The 16394-nt window shown below is 58.5% G+C and overlaps 1 protein-coding gene across 6 annotated transcripts in view; it reads left to right on the plus strand.

The window, feature by feature from the left end:
- LLGL2 (LLGL scribble cell polarity complex component 2) overlaps positions 1 to 16394 on the plus strand; it is a 33163-nt gene that overhangs the window by 13012 nt on the left and 3757 nt on the right. For all 6 annotated transcript variants that reach the window (XM_034640335.1, XM_034640337.1, XM_034640338.1 and 3 more), the window contains exons 3-17: positions 7056 to 7153; positions 8349 to 8430; positions 8687 to 8802; positions 9254 to 9412; positions 11114 to 11276; positions 11424 to 11556; positions 12095 to 12149; positions 12723 to 12877; positions 14135 to 14352; positions 14425 to 14492; positions 14639 to 14792; positions 14882 to 14986; positions 15390 to 15682; positions 15788 to 15938; positions 16204 to 16354. In XM_034640335.1, the coding sequence (XP_034496226.1) occupies positions 7056 to 7153; positions 8349 to 8430; positions 8687 to 8802; positions 9254 to 9412; positions 11114 to 11276; positions 11424 to 11556; positions 12095 to 12149; positions 12723 to 12877; positions 14135 to 14352; positions 14425 to 14492; positions 14639 to 14792; positions 14882 to 14986; positions 15390 to 15682; positions 15788 to 15938; positions 16204 to 16354 (2101 nt within the window). The remainder of the gene's footprint in view (positions 1 to 7055; positions 7154 to 8348; positions 8431 to 8686; positions 8803 to 9253; positions 9413 to 11113; positions 11277 to 11423; positions 11557 to 12094; positions 12150 to 12722; positions 12878 to 14134; positions 14353 to 14424; positions 14493 to 14638; positions 14793 to 14881; positions 14987 to 15389; positions 15683 to 15787; positions 15939 to 16203; positions 16355 to 16394) is intronic.

Genomic DNA, 16394 nt, shown 5'->3' on the forward strand with positions numbered 1-16394 from the left:
TGAGCACCTACTGAAAGACAACCCAGGGCTGGGGCTGTGGGATCTCTTGATAAGATCTTTGCCCTCCAGGACTTTTATAGTCTTGAAGGAGGGAGGGGGCCGATGGTCTGAAATGCCACTTTCTGGGAGTAGAAAGGAGGAAGGGGAGGGGGGGAAGAGAGGGGGGCTGGTTTGGTCCCATCTGGACTCAGAGTGAATGTGGAGCCTGAAGGGTTGGGATTGGGGAATGAGGCCACATTCTGGAATATTTAGAAACCTGGGTGGTCCTACCCATGCCAGCCCCTCCCACGCCCCAGACTTCCCTGGGGTCAGCTCGAGGGGACCTGGAACCTGGGAGTCTGGGGCCTGACCCACCATAGCTGTGGGGGGTTTTCAGCAAGAGAGAAAGGGATCCCAGTTACAGTTTGGGAAAGACCTTTTTAAAATTTTTTTAAGGGGTGCATTGCAGTGATTGGATGAGGCCCAGGCAGCGGGGTGGGGTGCAGGGCATGAGTAGAACAGGGTTTCTCACCCTTCTCACTGTTGGCGTTTGGGGCTGGCCTTATGGTGAGGGTGTTTAACAGCATCCCTGGCCCAGCCCCTCCAAGATGTACAACCGGAAATGTCCCCAGACGCCGCCCAGTGGCCCCTGGCCGAGGACCACTGGCTCAGAGAACTATTTAGGGCATGAGGGCTGGTGCTAGATGGGGATGGAGGAGTGAGGGGGGCAGGGAAGGGAGGTGGGTGTCCAGCACGACTGGGGGGGCTCCATCCTGGACACTAATGGTGCCAAGCCCTGGGAGGGGGAAGCCCAGGAGAGGTGAGGAGCAGGTGAAAGGGAAAGCGATGCGTTTGATTCAGACAGAAGAGCAGCAACGATGATCTCCATTGATGGAGAGGCCGTTCAGCCCAGGGGTTGGTTAGTGGTGCCAACCCCAGAATTGACTGCTGGGATTCACCAGCTGGGTGACCTCGGTCGGGCAAGTCACGCATCTCCACAAGATGATAGAAGCTGGGGTGCCTGGGTGGCTCAGTCGGTGAAGCATCTGCTTTTGGCTCAAGTCATGATCCCAGGTTCCTGGGATCAAGTCCTGCATCGGCCTCTTTGCTCGGCGGGGAGCCTGCTTCTCCCTCTGCCTGCTGCTCCCCCTGCTTGTGCGCTCTCGCTCTCTCTCTCTGACAAATAAATAAATAAATAAAATCTTTAAAAAAAGAAAAAAAAAGATGCTATAGAAGCGACCCCAGAGAGTTGGCGTGAGGATTATGTGAGTTAAGGTCTAAGCTGAAAGGCAGTGTGGGGCTGGTGGCCTCAGAGCACAGCTGTGTTTGAGTTCGGGGTGGCTTGGAACCCTGGGGTCTTCACAGACAGTGGGAGATATGGAGCTGGAGCCACAGGTGGCCTGTCCGAGCAGGTGTCATTCACACGTAGCTGAAGGTCAGCCCTCTGATGGGTACCCACAGCCGGTGAAGCGAGTAGTGTCCACACCGGACCACCGGTCCCTGGGAAGGAGCGGCGTCTGTAGACAGATTGATTCTCTGAACCCTCCGCCAGACAGCAAAGGGGCCAGGTAGTGCTGTGGTCAGGGGTAGGGGCGCTGGGGCCAGATGCCCACTGTGCGCGTTCTCACTGAGTGACTGCAGTCACGTTACCAAACCTCTCCGCTCCTCAGTTTCCTGATCTGTGACGCGGGTATCCTCATAGTTGCCACGTTCAGCTTGGTATGCTAAGCAGTTAAATTGCTTTGACTGGCACCAGGCACGCAGTTGGCGCCTCACAGCCAGGTGGCGTTCCCATTCTGCAGGTGAGAAAACTGAGGCCTCCAGGGCTTGCACACCCTGAGCATATGGCGGATGGTGGTGCCGGCCGGAGCAGGGGCTCCCAGCCCCATCTCCCACCAGCTGTGCTCTGAGGGTGGTGACCTTATCTCCCGAGCCTCAGTTTCTCTGCCTGTGAAGTAGTCCTCCCACCAGCTGTGCTCTGAGGGTGGTGACCTTATCTCCCGAGCCTCAGTTTCTCTGCCTGTGAAGTAGTCTTTTTTTTTTTTTTTTTAAAGGTTTTTTTGGTTTTTTTTTTTTTTTTTTTAAGATTTTTTATTTTTATTTATTTGGCAGAGATAGAGACAGACAGCGTCGATCCCATAACGCCGGGATCACGCCCTGAGCCGAAGGCAGACGCTTAACCGCTGTGCCACCCAGGCGCCCCGTGAAGTAGTCTTCTGAGCCATTGAGGGTCAGATGAGGGTCAGATGAGGGGACTGTGGAACCCACTGGACAGCTCAGTGGAGAGGAAGTGATTTCAAGGGGGCAGAAACTGATGCCACAGTAAAACTCCTTCCCTGGAAATCCCTTGCGGCCGCTCCCTCCCCTGGTGAAACCAGCCAGTTGATAAAGGCTCTGGGCCCTTCCTGCCCAGCCGCCCATGCTCCCCCCACCCCCAGGCCCCGAACAAACAGTGTGTTCCTGACTGGCCACCCCTGTCCAGGACCAGGTTGTTTTGTCTTGGCTTTTTTGTGACGGGTCCCCTGGTGTCAGGTGACAGCCACACAGGGAGGGCCAGGTTGCTGCCACCACCAGGAATCTGAGCTGACCACACCCAGTATAGGGCAGTGCCACCCAGCCCAGCAGCTGGGCGTGCCCCCTCCGGCCCCAGGCAGCCCTCCTTCCAGCCCCCCAACGAGGGCTAAGGACTTGTCAGCCCTGGATCTTGGCCGGCGTCCTCCCCTCACTTAGGGCAAGATGAAGGGCCCTCACTGTCTCTGACCAACACCCTTTGCTCTCTCCCTTCCAAGAACCTGAAATGGGGTCCTGGAGCCAGCATGAGACAGACAGGGCTTTCTTTCCCGCACCAGGCTAATGTTGCAGTTTGGCGGCTCCTGCAAATCTCTCCTTTCCCAGTTCCTGTCAAAAGAGTTCATTGTTCTTTCCTCCCTTGGCAGAGGTCACCTGAGCCAGGTAGCCGGGGTGGGGGCAGGGCCAGGTAGGCTGGATACTGAGCTCAGGAGGTAGGGGAGGCCGCCCCAGTGGTGGTCAGGCATCGGGCCATCTCCTAGCTTGACTCTGAGCCAGAGCTCTGCTGTCCTAGGCTGAGCCCCCACCTCACCGCGTCCCGGATGGAGGGATGATTTGAGGCTGCTATGTGCCTTGGAAGTCCCACAACAGGGCGCCCCTGGGGCTGAGCCCATTTCTTGTGCCCTATGTGGGGGGCTGAGTCTTGAAAGGCTGTTAGAATTTGGGGGAATGGAAGACCAAGGAACGGGGAGGACATCTGAGCTTGGGAGGACAGCTGGGGCGCAGGCCAGAGGTGCCTTGCAGAACCTTGCCACTTCCCCAGGCTGCTCCAGGTTTCTAGCTCCTCCCTAGTTGACCTTTGTCCTCTTCCCAAATCCAAATCCCTTCCTTCCCTATTCCCAACAGGACCCCGGGGCCTCTCATAACTGGCCTGGGGCCCCACACCTCTCCCCTCAGCCTGCAGGCAGGTTTGCAGCCTCCTATTGGATCATAATTGCCTCATTTGGGGATTTGTGGGCCTTATTTGCATGTCCACTTCTCCTCCCCACCCCTCCCCAGACCTGGGGAATCCCCTGTCACCACCACACGAATTCCATTTGAACCCACTCTCTTGGCCCCTGGCCAGGTAAGGGCACCATGATGTTTCCTTCCCTCATTTTGTTCTTGAGGGAGCCATGGTCCCCTGGCGAAGATGCCTGGAGAATACAAGGGAATGATGGAGAACTTTAGAAGTCAGGCAGGCTATGTGGGACAAGGCCTGTGTGCTCGTGGGGCGGGGTGGGGGGGGTGAGCTGAGCCTTCCAGCCACCGTCAGGTGGTCGGTCTAGTGGTTCGCGTTTAAGCTGCGGGCGGCCCCACTCAGTGTGGTCACTGGTATCATCCCATTGAGCAGATGTGAAATGAGGCTCAGAGAGGCAGAGGAATTCACCCAAGTCCCAAGGCATTTTAAGTGGCAGAGGGGGGATTCAAAGCCTAGTGGGCCTGGCTCAGTCCACATTCTTTCTAAACCAGCCGATGGAAAAGAAAGTAGAGATGAAAGTCAAGGGTGGTAGCAGTGTCCCCAGGACCCTGAAGGAAATAAGGAGTAAGTACAAGAGATTGAAGGACGGGCCCAACCTTTGTCTCCCTTCAGAGCAGGGAAAAGAGGCCAACCTGTAATAGGAGTGACTTGGGTGGGATGTTAGGAGAACTCCCTGCTGGGGAGTGGGTGGATAGCGGCCGGCCTGAGAGCCCGACAGAAAGAGAAAGCTGCATGCTGTTTACCCTTGGCTTGACTTTCTCGCCAGCATCCGGAGGCAGAGTTGTCTCGGGCAGCACCTCAGTCCAGTAGGGCTACAACACGAGCTACATGTGTAACTTAAAATATTCTAGCAGCTGCATTTCGGTTTTTTTAATGAGTGAAATTAACTTTGATAATATATTTTGTTTAACCCAGTATATCCAAAATATTACTGTTTCAACATGTAGTCAGTAGAAATTAATGAGGGTTTTTCTAGGTGGTTTTATTTTTTTTTTTTTAAGATCTTATTTATTCATTAGAGAGAGAGAGCCCACTTACAAGCAGGGCGAGAGGCAGAGGGAGACACAGAAGCAGACTCCCTGCTGAGCCGGGAGCCCACCGTGGGGCTCATCCCAGGACCTGGAGATCATGACCCAAGCCGAGGTCAGATGCTTAACCATCTGAGCCACCCAGGTGCCCCCCCCCTTTTTTTAAATACAGAACCTTGGAAGTGCCGAGTGTGTTTTACTCTTACAGCAGATTTCAGTTCAGACACAAAATCTTCTTTGGAGCTATGTCATCTGTAGTTAGAGTTGGAAGGTTTATAGCTGAAAAGGGAGATTCACAGCATGGTCTGCCTGACTCCGGCTGTTGCACAGGGCAGCCCAGGGCATGGGTCTCCTCCTGGGCACAGGGCTCCTTCCTGTAGGACATTTTCCCTGGACTCCAAATTCCAGAGGCTTTGGCCCCGCGCTGCTGCTGACTGGGATGAGAGAAAAACGCCACCATCGCAGGAACCTTTTCTCGGGCCCTGGCTGCCGACTTGCTGAGGCCCCAGCAGCCCAAAGCTGGCTGAGGCCTACCCGGGGGCCCTGGGGGAGCTGGTCCCCCACACACCATCACGTGCCCTGCCCTCCTTTTCCTGGGAAATGTTTACATTCCAGACACTGTGCTATCTCCCCAAGGCTTTTCCAGGCACTGCATTTTTCACATAGCTGAACAGGGACCTGGGCTGGCCAGGGGGGCTCCTGCTGGGTCACTTCTGCTCTCTAGTCTGTCCCTTCCAGGTACAGCCATTTGTAGGGCAGGCTAGTTTCTGGCAAAGAGCCAGATTGGGGGGGCGGGGGCTTACACCTCTGTGTCTCCAGAATAGCACTCTTTGGAGCTCTCCTCCCTGGCTGACCCCACCTCAGGGCCTCCTTGCATGAGCGGCGGGACTGGACAGAACAAGCCAGCAGCCAGCGGTCGGGTTTGCTAAACTGTCGTGCCCACTGTCACCAGGACTTCTCTCTCTCTGCTCCTTTGGGCGTGATGGGACAGCCCGGGGAAGCCCAAAGGAGAGCCCTGGGCCTAAGGAGAACCGCCTCATCGGTACAGCCTTCTTCCTGCAGGGCAGAGCCTCCATTGCTTTAAAAAAAAAAATGTAAAGCATCTGGCTGGCGTCCTTTGCCCTGCTCTGATCCAGCTCTACAGGTTCTGTACCCCCTGGGGTGGCAGGTGGGGGGCGGGGAGTGCTGAGTAAGAAACAACCGAAAGGTTCCTGAAGATGGTCTGTCAATCCAAGTCTGTAGTATGTGCATCCGTACCTTTTAAGCCCGTAGTTCCACCGCTGGGAGAGCTACCTGAGGAAACACCGAGTCGTAGGCGGAGATCGGAGTCCAAGGAAGGTCATCAGTGCAACTGGCAATTGTAAACCCTCTAGAAACAGAAAACGTTCACCAACAAAAGCCTGGCGAGTTCAGGCGCCTTGACACAGGGAACATTCCTTAGCTGTTTATTTTTTTTTTAAGATTTATTTGTTTATTTGAGAGGGAGAGCATGCGTGTGCAGGGGGTGTGGGTGGGACAGAGGGAGAGGGAGGGAGAGAGAATCCCAAGCAGACTCCCCACCGAGTGCAGAGGCCAACGCAGGGCTCGATCTCAGGATCCTGAGATCAAGGCCTGAGCCAAAATTAAGGGTTGGAATCTTAATAGACTGAGCCCCCCAGGCGCCCCTCCTTAGCCATTTAAAAGTCACTTCAGTGCTTTGGACAACTTGGTCTGGCTGCAGGTGGGCAAACAGGCTACGTAGCTCTGCGTGTGTGCACATAGCCGTGGGGCACGACCCCAGTCAGCTCTCTGTTAACTGTAGACACACAAATGTACGGTCACAATACAAGAAAGACTCACAGACACCAAGACGCTAGCCAGGGTCACTTCTGGTTGTGGGAGTACAGGTGATTTTTGTTTTGTTTTTCAAACTCCTTCCTATGTTTCAAGTTGTCTGCAATGTGTATTACTTCTATAGTAAGAAATGAGCAAAAGCGTGTGTCTGCAACAAAACTCTAGAAGCTTCTAGAGGTACAGGTAACAGGTACAGATGTTCAGGGCTGGAGGAGCCTCGGCCGGCCCAGAGCCAGGAAGGGCTGCTGTGGGTTCCGTCCCCCCGCAGGGACTGGCCCAGAGCTGCAGTACAGCCAGGCTTCCTGAGCCATCCAGTCTTCCACTGTGCCAACCCCCCCAAAGCTTCCCTTGCCCCCGTACCCCCACAGGAGGTCTGGGTCGGTCACCCATAGTGTGGGTGGTAGAGGAACCAAGTCAGAGTTCTTGGAGACCATCAAGTGGCCAATGTGGTGTCAGGGGAGAATGTGCTCCCACGGATGGCCACGGGGCCAAGGACTGGGTCAGAAGTGGGTCTGGGATTGGCTCTGCACTCAGGTGTCTGGGTAGGAACCTGAAAGTGACTGACTTGCTCCTTACTGCTGGGGGTGACTGTGTGCTGCAGCTCCTCTGTCCGGCACCGGCTCCCCAGCCATGGGGGGCAGAGGGGACATGTCTGCAGGTCCACGCCGACATGTTTCTCATTGCAGACGGTGGAGCATGGCTTCCCACACCAGCCCAGCGCCCTTGGCTACAGCCTGTCTCTGCACATCCTGGCCATTGGCACCCGCTCCGGAGCCGTCAAGCTGTATCCTTTCCATTCCCCCAGCTCCCACCTGGGGGACGCTGGCCTTGATGGGATTCAAATTAAAGCAAGTTGTAGACGACCCCTCCTGTTCCTGGGATAGTCCACATACACTCTTGGGAGTCAGCCCTGGATGCAGGAAGTGGAGGCAGGTTGGGGTTTTTTTTGTTTTTTTTTCCCCCCACTTTCTCCCGGTTAGTAGACTGGTCCCAGGGTGCTGTCCAAACCAGGGTGGCGTTGGGTGAAAGGAGCAGTGCTAAAGCTTCCAGATTTTGCCCCACCGTGCACGCCCTCTGCATATGCACAGGCACACGAGAGAGAATGGACTCCTGGTTGGCACGGACAGCCCTTCCCTGGCCTGAGGCTGGACATGGTCCAGTAGGGTCCTCCTCTATCCAAAGCACTGGTTCTGGGTATTTCAGAGGCAAGCCGGTGGGTTCCCGGATGGAGATCACGGCTTGGGTCCTCTGGCTGGCCTGGACTACAAGTCTGGGAGCTCCCCCAGCCCCAAATCCCACCCGAGTCCTTAGAGTGAGCCAGAGTGGCGCCTGGGGGCATTGGGAGATGGGGGGACAACCCGTAGAGAGCCCGGCTAGACCCTCCTCAGGGGAAGCCGTGCCTCCCTCCTGTCCCTCTGTGCAGCGCGAGCAGGGGAGGCGGGGGGCGGGGTGCCTCCAGTGGGCTGGCCTAGGCTGGAGGTGGTGTAGAGGGGCCCTCTCTCAGCTGGTTAATCATTGCCGGGGCACAGCCATATCCTGGTTACCAATCCCTGGTGTGGAGACTCAAGGCCATAGCTGCTGGGAGGGGTGGGGTGGGCGGGGAGGGCCCTGTCTCTTCTCAGGTGCCACCTTGTGGTAGCTGATGGGTCTGTTGCAGCTCAGGTGGCCGGGACGGGGAGGGTGTAGTAGCAAGCAGTCCAGCGGTTGCCAGGGTAAGGCGACACTCTCATGCTGGCTGGAAAAGCTCTCCCTGGTTGGAGCTGGCTCCCCCTTGGGGTCCTATCACCACGGGCCACGTGCCCTCAGGCCAGGGCCACTGCTGCCTCCTCCCACCCCCAGGCCCCATCTGGGAGGAGGGTGAGCCCATCTCTGTGGCTGAGGTATTTATATTCCTTGCCACATGGGCCCAGAGGTCCTGGCCCTTGAGCAGGAGGGGGGGTGTCCTGCCTTCCGGAGCTTTTCCTGAGCCTGGCGCGTAGCTATGGTGCCCCGGGGGTGGAGTTCATGGGGCTGCACCGGGAGAACAATGCTGTGGTACAGATCCACTTCCTACCTGGCCAGGTAAGGGGCCTGCCACACCCCCTTAGTCTCACGAGGCAGCCGTTTGGTGGCCCTGGGTTTGGGTCTGAGAGGAGGGCCGGGGACCACCTCCCTTTCCCCAGCTTCGGGTTCATGGGTCACCCTAAGAGTAGCCAGGGGTCTTTTGGTTCTGGGGCTCTGAATCAGCCAGCGCGGGGTGGGCCATCCCGGGGTGAGAGGCCACGGTGAGCAGTGGCTGAGACAGCACATTCCTGTCCCCGTGCCGTTCCTGCCCTAGTGCCAGCTGGTCACCCTGCTAGATGACAACAGCCTGCACCTGTGGAGCCTGAAGGTCAAAGGCGGCGTGTCAGAGCTGCAGGAAGATGAGAGTTTCACGCTGCGTGGTCCCCCCGGGTAAGGACTCGGTGCCGGTCCTCTCCCAGCCAGCCTGACCTGCACACCCAGCTCCAGGGCGGAATCACCCTTTGGAGGTCCTGTGGCGCCCTTGGCGGGGCTGGCAGTTGTCTGAGCCGACGCAGCCCCACCTGCAGGTGCTCTGGGGGAGCAGGTGCTGCGGCCTGCCTCCCTCCCCACACAGTGTCTGCGCTGGAGGCTTCTGCCTCCTAGCCCGGCCCAAGCCCTCCACCCTCTGTCTTCTGTCCTGGCAGAAAGTAATCAGTATATTTACACTGGCCCGAGACAACCATTGGACCCCATTAAAGGACCTCACAGGCCTGCTTTCCCTAGGCATGGCCTTTCCTGGGGGCGGTGAGAGCAGCCAGGAGCCCGGGGATCCTGGCCCTGGGACCCCCCCCCCCCCCGCCAGGGTCGCAGCTGGCTCACAGGCAGCTGTTCCCATCCTCAGGGCTGCCCCCAGTGCCACACAGATCACCGTGGTCCTGCCACATTCCTCCTGCGAGCTCCTCTACCTGGGCACCGAGAGCGGAAACGTGTTCGTGGTGCAGCTGCCGGCCTTCCACACACTGGAGGAGCGGACCATCAGCTCAGACACCGTGCTCCAGCGGTGAGCCTGCAGCCGCCTTGCCGTGAGGACGCCTTCCCTGGCAGCCGGCCACGGCCTGCTCCCTTCTGTCCCGTAACATCTCAGGGGCTTCTGCTTTCTCTCCTGGGAAGTCTATAGGGACGGGAGGACAGACTCTCAGCTCTCCAGCTGTCCCCTGAACGGAGACTCTCACCCCATAGTGTGTTAGCGTCACGGCACTCTCCAACGGGCCTTGGGGATAACTTGTCATTTCATTTAAAGTTGAGGAAAGGGAGGCTCAGATGCTTTGCACTGTCACCAGTTCTTAGTGCAGTGTTGTTCGCACTGCTACCACGAATTTCAAAGCCCCAGGGGCTCCGCGGTGGAGCAGGTGGGGCCCGAACTTACCGAGTCAGGTGGGGCAACTTCTGGGGATGTTTCTGCTTTGGAGTCTGTGCTGAGTTTTCATTTGTATTCAGGCCCCGTGGCCAAAATCCTGAACAGCCATGACCCTGCAGGCTTCTTCAGATCATGGTGGAGGCTTTGTCCCATGACGGTCATGTCTGCAACAGAGAGGGGATCAGATCGAGTCTGGGTGTGGAGAGAGGGTGCTGGGGCCCAGAGGAGGAGGAGGTGAAGGATTAGCTGCAGTGGAATGTTCCGCAGTTTCACGGGACAGAGAGGAGGCCAGGGTCCTTGGACGGGAGCTGCTTCTGGCTGGCTTGAGCCAGAGGGACCCTGTTCCTGAAAGGACCAGGCTTCCAGGGTACCCACGTCCCTCAGGGCCCACTGTCCAGGCTGGGGCAGGAGGCTTCCTGCTTGGGGCTGGGTCCCTCTGAGCACACACCTCTGTCTTTCCCACTCGGCAGGGCAGAGTCAGGGCAGCACGGCCATGGTCAGAGCAGGACTGTTTGCAGGTCAGCAGGCATGGCTGCTTCTCGGCCTGGGCTCCCAGTCTGTGGGCAGGGCAGCGGGAGACCCTGCTTCTCACAGGTGGCCACACCAGTGCCCCCCTCACTCTGCTGGTAGGAGTCTAGTTGGGGGCCTGAGTGCCCTGGGAACCCCCTCCTACCAATCTAAATCTGCATTCTAAATGAAAAGAGGTTTGGCTTGGTTGGGTGCCTAGAAATGCCCTGGGGTCCAGGCTGTTTGCGTGTCCTACCCTCCATCTGCTCTGTGGTGTTGGCTCTGGGGTCTGTGCCTGCCACCTCTTAGTCCTCTCTTGGCTGCAGCACCCCCGGACTTCACATCAGCATTCCAGGCCCAGAAAAGGAGGAGGGGGTCAAAGCTCAAGGCCAGGCCAACTCACATAGAGAGTTTTGTGTAGTGGGTTTTAAAAACTTTTTTATTATGGAACACCACCTCTGTGCAGAAGTGCACTAAGTACGAATGGACAGTCTAGTGGACTCTTGTAAAGTGAGCATCCCCCCCTGGGCAAAGAACTAGAACTTTGCTGGCCTCCCTGGAGCCCCCACGTGCCCCTCCCAGTCCCATCCGCCTCCCTCCCCGGAGGTAACCACCACATCAACTCTTCTGGAAGTCACTTCCTTGCCTTTCCTTGTAGCAGTGCCCCGTGGCTTCTGTTTATCACTGTCCTGTTCTGTGCACGGCTTCCCCCCTTGGCGGTGTGTCCCCGCCATCTTCCCACGCTGGCACATCCACGCGGTGTGCGCCTGTGCCGGGTGCTCAGCCCTGCCTGCCTGCGGCAGCGATAACATGGCCTTCCCCCATTCCTTCCACCAGGTTGCCCGAGGAGGCCCGCCACCGGCGGGTGTTTGAGATGGTGGAGGCTCTGCAGGAACACCCCCGTGACCCCAACCAGGTCCTCATCGGCTACAGCCGGGGCCTCATCGTTGTCTGGGACCTGCGGGGCAGCCGCGTGCTCTGCCATTTCCTCAGCAGCCAGGTAGGCCATGCCGGGGACAGTGGCAGGTGCCACGCGGCTCTCCCAGACCCCCGTCTCCCACACACCCTGTGCTGAGACCTGGGGGTGCGGGAGATAGAACCAGCACCCTGATCCCGGCCTGCACGCTCTCCCTCTCCCCCTCTGAAGCAACTAGAGAACGTCTGCTGGCAGCGGGACGGCAACCTGATCGTCAGCTGCCATTCTGACGGCAGCTACTGCCGGTGGCGCGTGTCCAGTGACGCCCAGCAGCCAGAGCCCCTGCGCAACTGCGTGCCTTACGGTCAGTGCTCCACCTGTCACATGGGGGCCTGGCCCTGCCCTGTTACGTGGGACGACCTTCCTGCCGGCAAAGCAGTGTCCTCCCTCCGTTCCCAGTCTGTCCTTCCCAGATCTGGGTGTAGGTGCCCGCCTCCTAGCAGCAAAACCAGGGCCCTGAGGAGTGAAGGCTTTGTCCAGAGACACGTGGTGGGTTTTCTGCTACTGGTCATGGCTTTCTCGGGGGACTGCTCAGAGCAGGACTTCTGAGCACAGGTCTGCTGTGCAGGTGTGGGCGTGAAGGGTCTGTGCCCTGCAGACACTGGAGTGGAGGGCCCCGTTCCAGCTGGTTCCTTTTTTGGGGCACCTGGGTGGCTCAGTCAGTTAAGCATCCAACTCTTGATCTCAGCCCAGGTCTTGATCTCAGGGTTATGAGTTCAAGCCCCGTGTTGGGCTTCAGTGTGGGACCTACTTCAAAAAAAAAAAAAAAGAAAAGAAAAAAAAAGAATTCAAACTGAGACTCTTTATAAAAAGTTTCTGCAAGCTGGTTCCTTTTCTTGTAGGTCCTTTTCCTTGCAAAGCTATTACCAAAATCTTCTGGCTGACCACCAAGCAGGGGTAGGTATCCATGCTCTGTCCTTGTCCCAGTCTGCAGCCTCCCTGGGGGGCTGCTCCGGCCTCTGCTTGCGGCAGGCAGCGTCTAGGGGATGCCTTTGGGTCCCACATCACGTCTCAGATGCCAGCGAAGGAAAAGCAAGCTGTTCATACCTCTCATGGCTAATTCCCGAGCGAACATTCTTGACCCTTCCCTCCACCCTCCTAGAGAGATGATTCAGATCAGCAGTTTTCAAACCCTGTTGTAGCAGACCTATTTCTTCAAACAGAAACCTACAGGGAGATCCGACCTATAAGCAGCAGCGGGATCGGGTGGGGGGCCAGAGGCTCGGGAGCCACAGCGGGCCTGCTGCCACCTCACGCCCAAGGTCTCCTGGGTTATTGCAATCAGGAAGTGATGGGGGTCCGGCCCGCCCCTCCCGGAAACCTTGAGTGAGTGCTTACCTCCAGACTGGCCTCCCTCCCAGGTCCTACCCCTTTGGTCACAGGACAGTCCAAGCTGCTAGCTCAGCCCAGGGCTCTCTGAGCTAGTGTTGAGAGCCCCAGCCCAGCCCACGGCTCTTCTGTACCTGCCAGGTTGCCCTTCACCATCTTCCAGGGGGGCATGCCCCGGGCCAGCTACGGGGACCGCCACTGCATCTCAGTGGTCCACGATGGCCAGCAGACAGCCTTCGACTTCACCTCCCGTGTCATCGACTTCACTGTCCTCACCGAAGCAGACCCAGCGGCAGGTAGGTGGGCTTCAGGAGTGGGTGTGGAGGGCTAGCCTCGGGGAGGTGTGGGGATGCGGCCGCCTGTCCCAAACCGGCCACCTGAGTCCCTCAGCCCTGCCACACCCCTCTCAGTGCCTCTCCCTCCCCCTGCCTGCCTGTGGCTTCGTCCTTGCCGGCCGCACCTCCCGCCCACCGGCAGCGCTCTCTGCCCTCGCCCAGCTCCGACGGGACTTAGCCCGAAGAGGGCAGATTTGGGCCGTTGGGTTGAACTGCCACCGGCTGAGGCAAGGAGGTCCTGGCTTGGACATGTGAAGCCCTCCCATTTGTGGGGTGGGCCAGAGTGCAGTGCGGGTCTGGCTCTGAGCCGGCCTCCCGGAGCCCGGCCAAGGCAGCAGAGCCCTGAGTCAGCCTTATGAATTGGTGACAGGCAAGACCAGAAAGGGCTGGTGTGGAAACCTGGAGAGGAGGCCTGGCAGGAGGTTTCCAGGAGGGCGGGCCTCCCCTCCACATGAGTTTGGCCTGACGAGGCCAAGGCCTCCAGGTGAGGGGCTTGGGCCTGCTGGGGACATGCAGGGCCCTATTCTCCCAGCCTCACCACCATGGGCCATTTGAAGGGAGACCGCAAACCTGCTTTTCCTCCCGTCCCAGCTCCTTCCCTCCATGCACCTGATACAGGATGCTGGGAGTAGGGTTGATCAGCGTTTTCTGCAGAGATGATCACGTCATCTGTGAATAAGGACAGCATTATTTCTTCCTTTCCGACCTGTATACCTTTTATTTCCCTGTCTTGCCTTATGCATCAGCTAGGACTTGTAAAGAAGCAGAGAGGGGCCGTCTGCCTTATTCTTAATCTTAGTGGAAAGCTTCCCATTTCTCACCATTAAGTTATGCAAGCTGCTGCTTCTTCGTAGATAATCTTGACCAAGTTAAGGAAGTTCTTTTCCTAGTTTACTGAGAGTTTATCCTAAATGGGTGTTAGGTTCTGTCAGATACTTTTCCCGCATATACCAACATAGTCACATGTTTTTCTTTAGCCTGTGGTTGTGATGGGTTCCATTCGTGGGTGTTCACACATTGGGGCAGCCTTGCACACTCACGATAAGTCCCACTGGGTTGTGGTGTGTAATTCTCTCCGTACGTTGCTGGACCTGGAGCTTGTTTTTAAAATACACGTTCTCTGAGTCCGGCCCTAGAGCTTCAGACTCCGCAGGAATGGTCTGGGGCAGAAGGCTTCCCGCGGCTCCCGCAGCCCCTGACACTCCGCCTGTCCCCCAGCCTTTGACGACCCCTACGCCCTGGTGGTGCTGGCCGAGGAGGAGCTGGTGGTGATTGACCTGCAGGCGGCTGGTTGGCCGCCAGTGCAGCCTCCCTACCTGGCCTCCCTGCACTGCTCTGCCATCACCTGCTCCCACCACGTCTCCAACATCCCCTTGAAGCTGTGGGAGCGTATCGTCGCCGCGGGCAGCCAGCAGCACACACACTTCTCCACCATGGTACGTACGCCACCAGCCCCAGCCACACCTCGGGCCAAGCTCTCCCATGGACTTCTTGGTCTCATTCTTTAGGAGTGGCCCATTGATGGTGGCACCAGTCTGGCCCCAGCCCCTCCCCAGAGGGACCTGCTGCTCACGGGGTAGGCGACGTTCCTGGCACTCTCCTTCTGCTGAGTAGCTACGCAGGGTGGGAGCGGAGCCCAGAGGGGTGCGTGCCAGTCCGGGGCCTCCCTGGGCTCCCCCGGCCCAGCCTCCCTCATAACTGGCAGGTGGGCCCTGCCCACAGGCACGAGGATGGCACAGTGCGGTTCTGGGACGCGTCCGGCGTCTGCTTACGACTGCTCTACAAACTGAGCACGGTCCGGGTGTTCCTCACCGACACAGACCCCAGCGACAGCCTCAATGCCCAGGGTGAGGACGAGTGGCCCCCACTCCGCAAGGTGAGGCCAGAAGCCTGGAAACTAGGGAGGGCAAGGACGGGCTGGGTCTGGTGCTTACGGCCACCTGTGCACCTCCTCTCCGTTGTCAGGTGGGCTCCTTCGACCCCTACAGTGATGATCCCAGGCTGGGCATCCAGAAGATTTTCCTCTGCAAATACAGTGGCTACCTGGCTGTGGCAGGCACGGCAGGGCAGGTAGCCGGCTGGGCTGGGGGGGGGGCGGGGGGAGGCAGCTAGGAGGAGTGGTCAGGTGACTTTGGGCAGTGTCCAGGGATTGGGGGGCAGCAAGGACAGGAGCCAGTCTCCTGAACGCCCACAGGTGGTGTCACCAGGACCGTCACCTGCTTCTGTGGCTCTGGGCTTTTCCCCGTGGATAGAGGTTGCCTGGTCCCCTTAGAGACAGGCTTGTGGGATGATTGTTTCTCCTCCAGAAACCAGGATTAAGGGCCAAAGGTTGGGCAGACGCCTTCTGGCTCTCCTTGGGCCCCGGGACTGGGCATGGGTCTCGGGCCCTTTTGTGTCCACCCTCAGGGTCCCTGAGGTCCCGCTGTTGCTTAGTGCTGAGAGGGTCACTCAGCCCACCTGCTCTGTCCCCCAGGTGCTGATGCTGGAGCTGAATGACGAGGAGGCGGAGCATGCTGTGGAGCAGGTGGAGGCCGACCTGCTGCAGGACCAGGAGGGCTACCGCTGGAAGGGGCACGAGCGCCTGTGTGCCCGCCCGGGGCCCGTGCATTTTGAGCCCGGCTTCCAGCCCTTCATGCTGGTGCAGTGCCAGCCCCCGGCAGTGGTCACCTCCTTGGCCTTGCACTCTGAGTGGCGGCTTGTGGCCTTTGGCACGAGCCATGGTTTTGGCCTCTTCGACCATCAGCAGCGACGGCAGGTCTTTGTCAAGTGAGCAGCCTGCCCAGGGTGGCTGGGGCCTGAAGCTAGGATTGCCACTGCACAATGACCCTGGGGCCTTGGCAGCACAGATGACTGGATGTGTCCTGCCCCCAGATGCACGCTGCACCCCAGTGACCAGCTAGCTTTGGAGGGCCCGCTGTCCCGCGTGAAGTCCCTGAAGAAGTCCCTGCGCCAGTCTTTCCGCCGGATACGTCGGAGCCGGGTGTCCAGCCGGAAGCGGCGGCCAGCTGGTCCCCCTGGGGAGGTGAGGCTGAGACCAGCCACAAACCCAGGGAGAGCTCCGGGCAGCCCGCAGCAGGTCCAAACTAGCCCTCACTGCCCCCCAGCCATGTGGCCCTGGATACATCACACCATCTCTGGGCCTCGGCTTCCCCAAGTGTAAAGGTCAAGTCCTCAGTAAATGTCATCAGATGGATGGTGGCATGAAGGGTTGGTGGTAAGCAGTCCAATAACCCCAGGACAGGGAGGCCAGAGCCCCCCCACCTCAGGCCTGACCCAACCCCCTGCAGGTGCAGGAGGGGGGCTCCAGGGCCGAGCGGACAGGGGTGCAGAGCATGGAGCTGGCACCGGTGCAGCGTAAGATCGAGGCTCGCTCAGCAGAGGATTCCTTCACGGGATTTGTGCGGACCCTCTACTTTGCCGACACCTATCTGAGGGACAGTGAGTGGCCAGCCTGTGGTGGGGGTGGGGGTGGGGGCGG

This window comes from Ailuropoda melanoleuca, chromosome 13 (assembly GCF_002007445.2).
Source record: "Ailuropoda melanoleuca isolate Jingjing chromosome 13, ASM200744v2, whole genome shotgun sequence".
Lineage (NCBI taxonomy): Eukaryota > Metazoa > Chordata > Mammalia > Carnivora > Ursidae > Ailuropoda > Ailuropoda melanoleuca.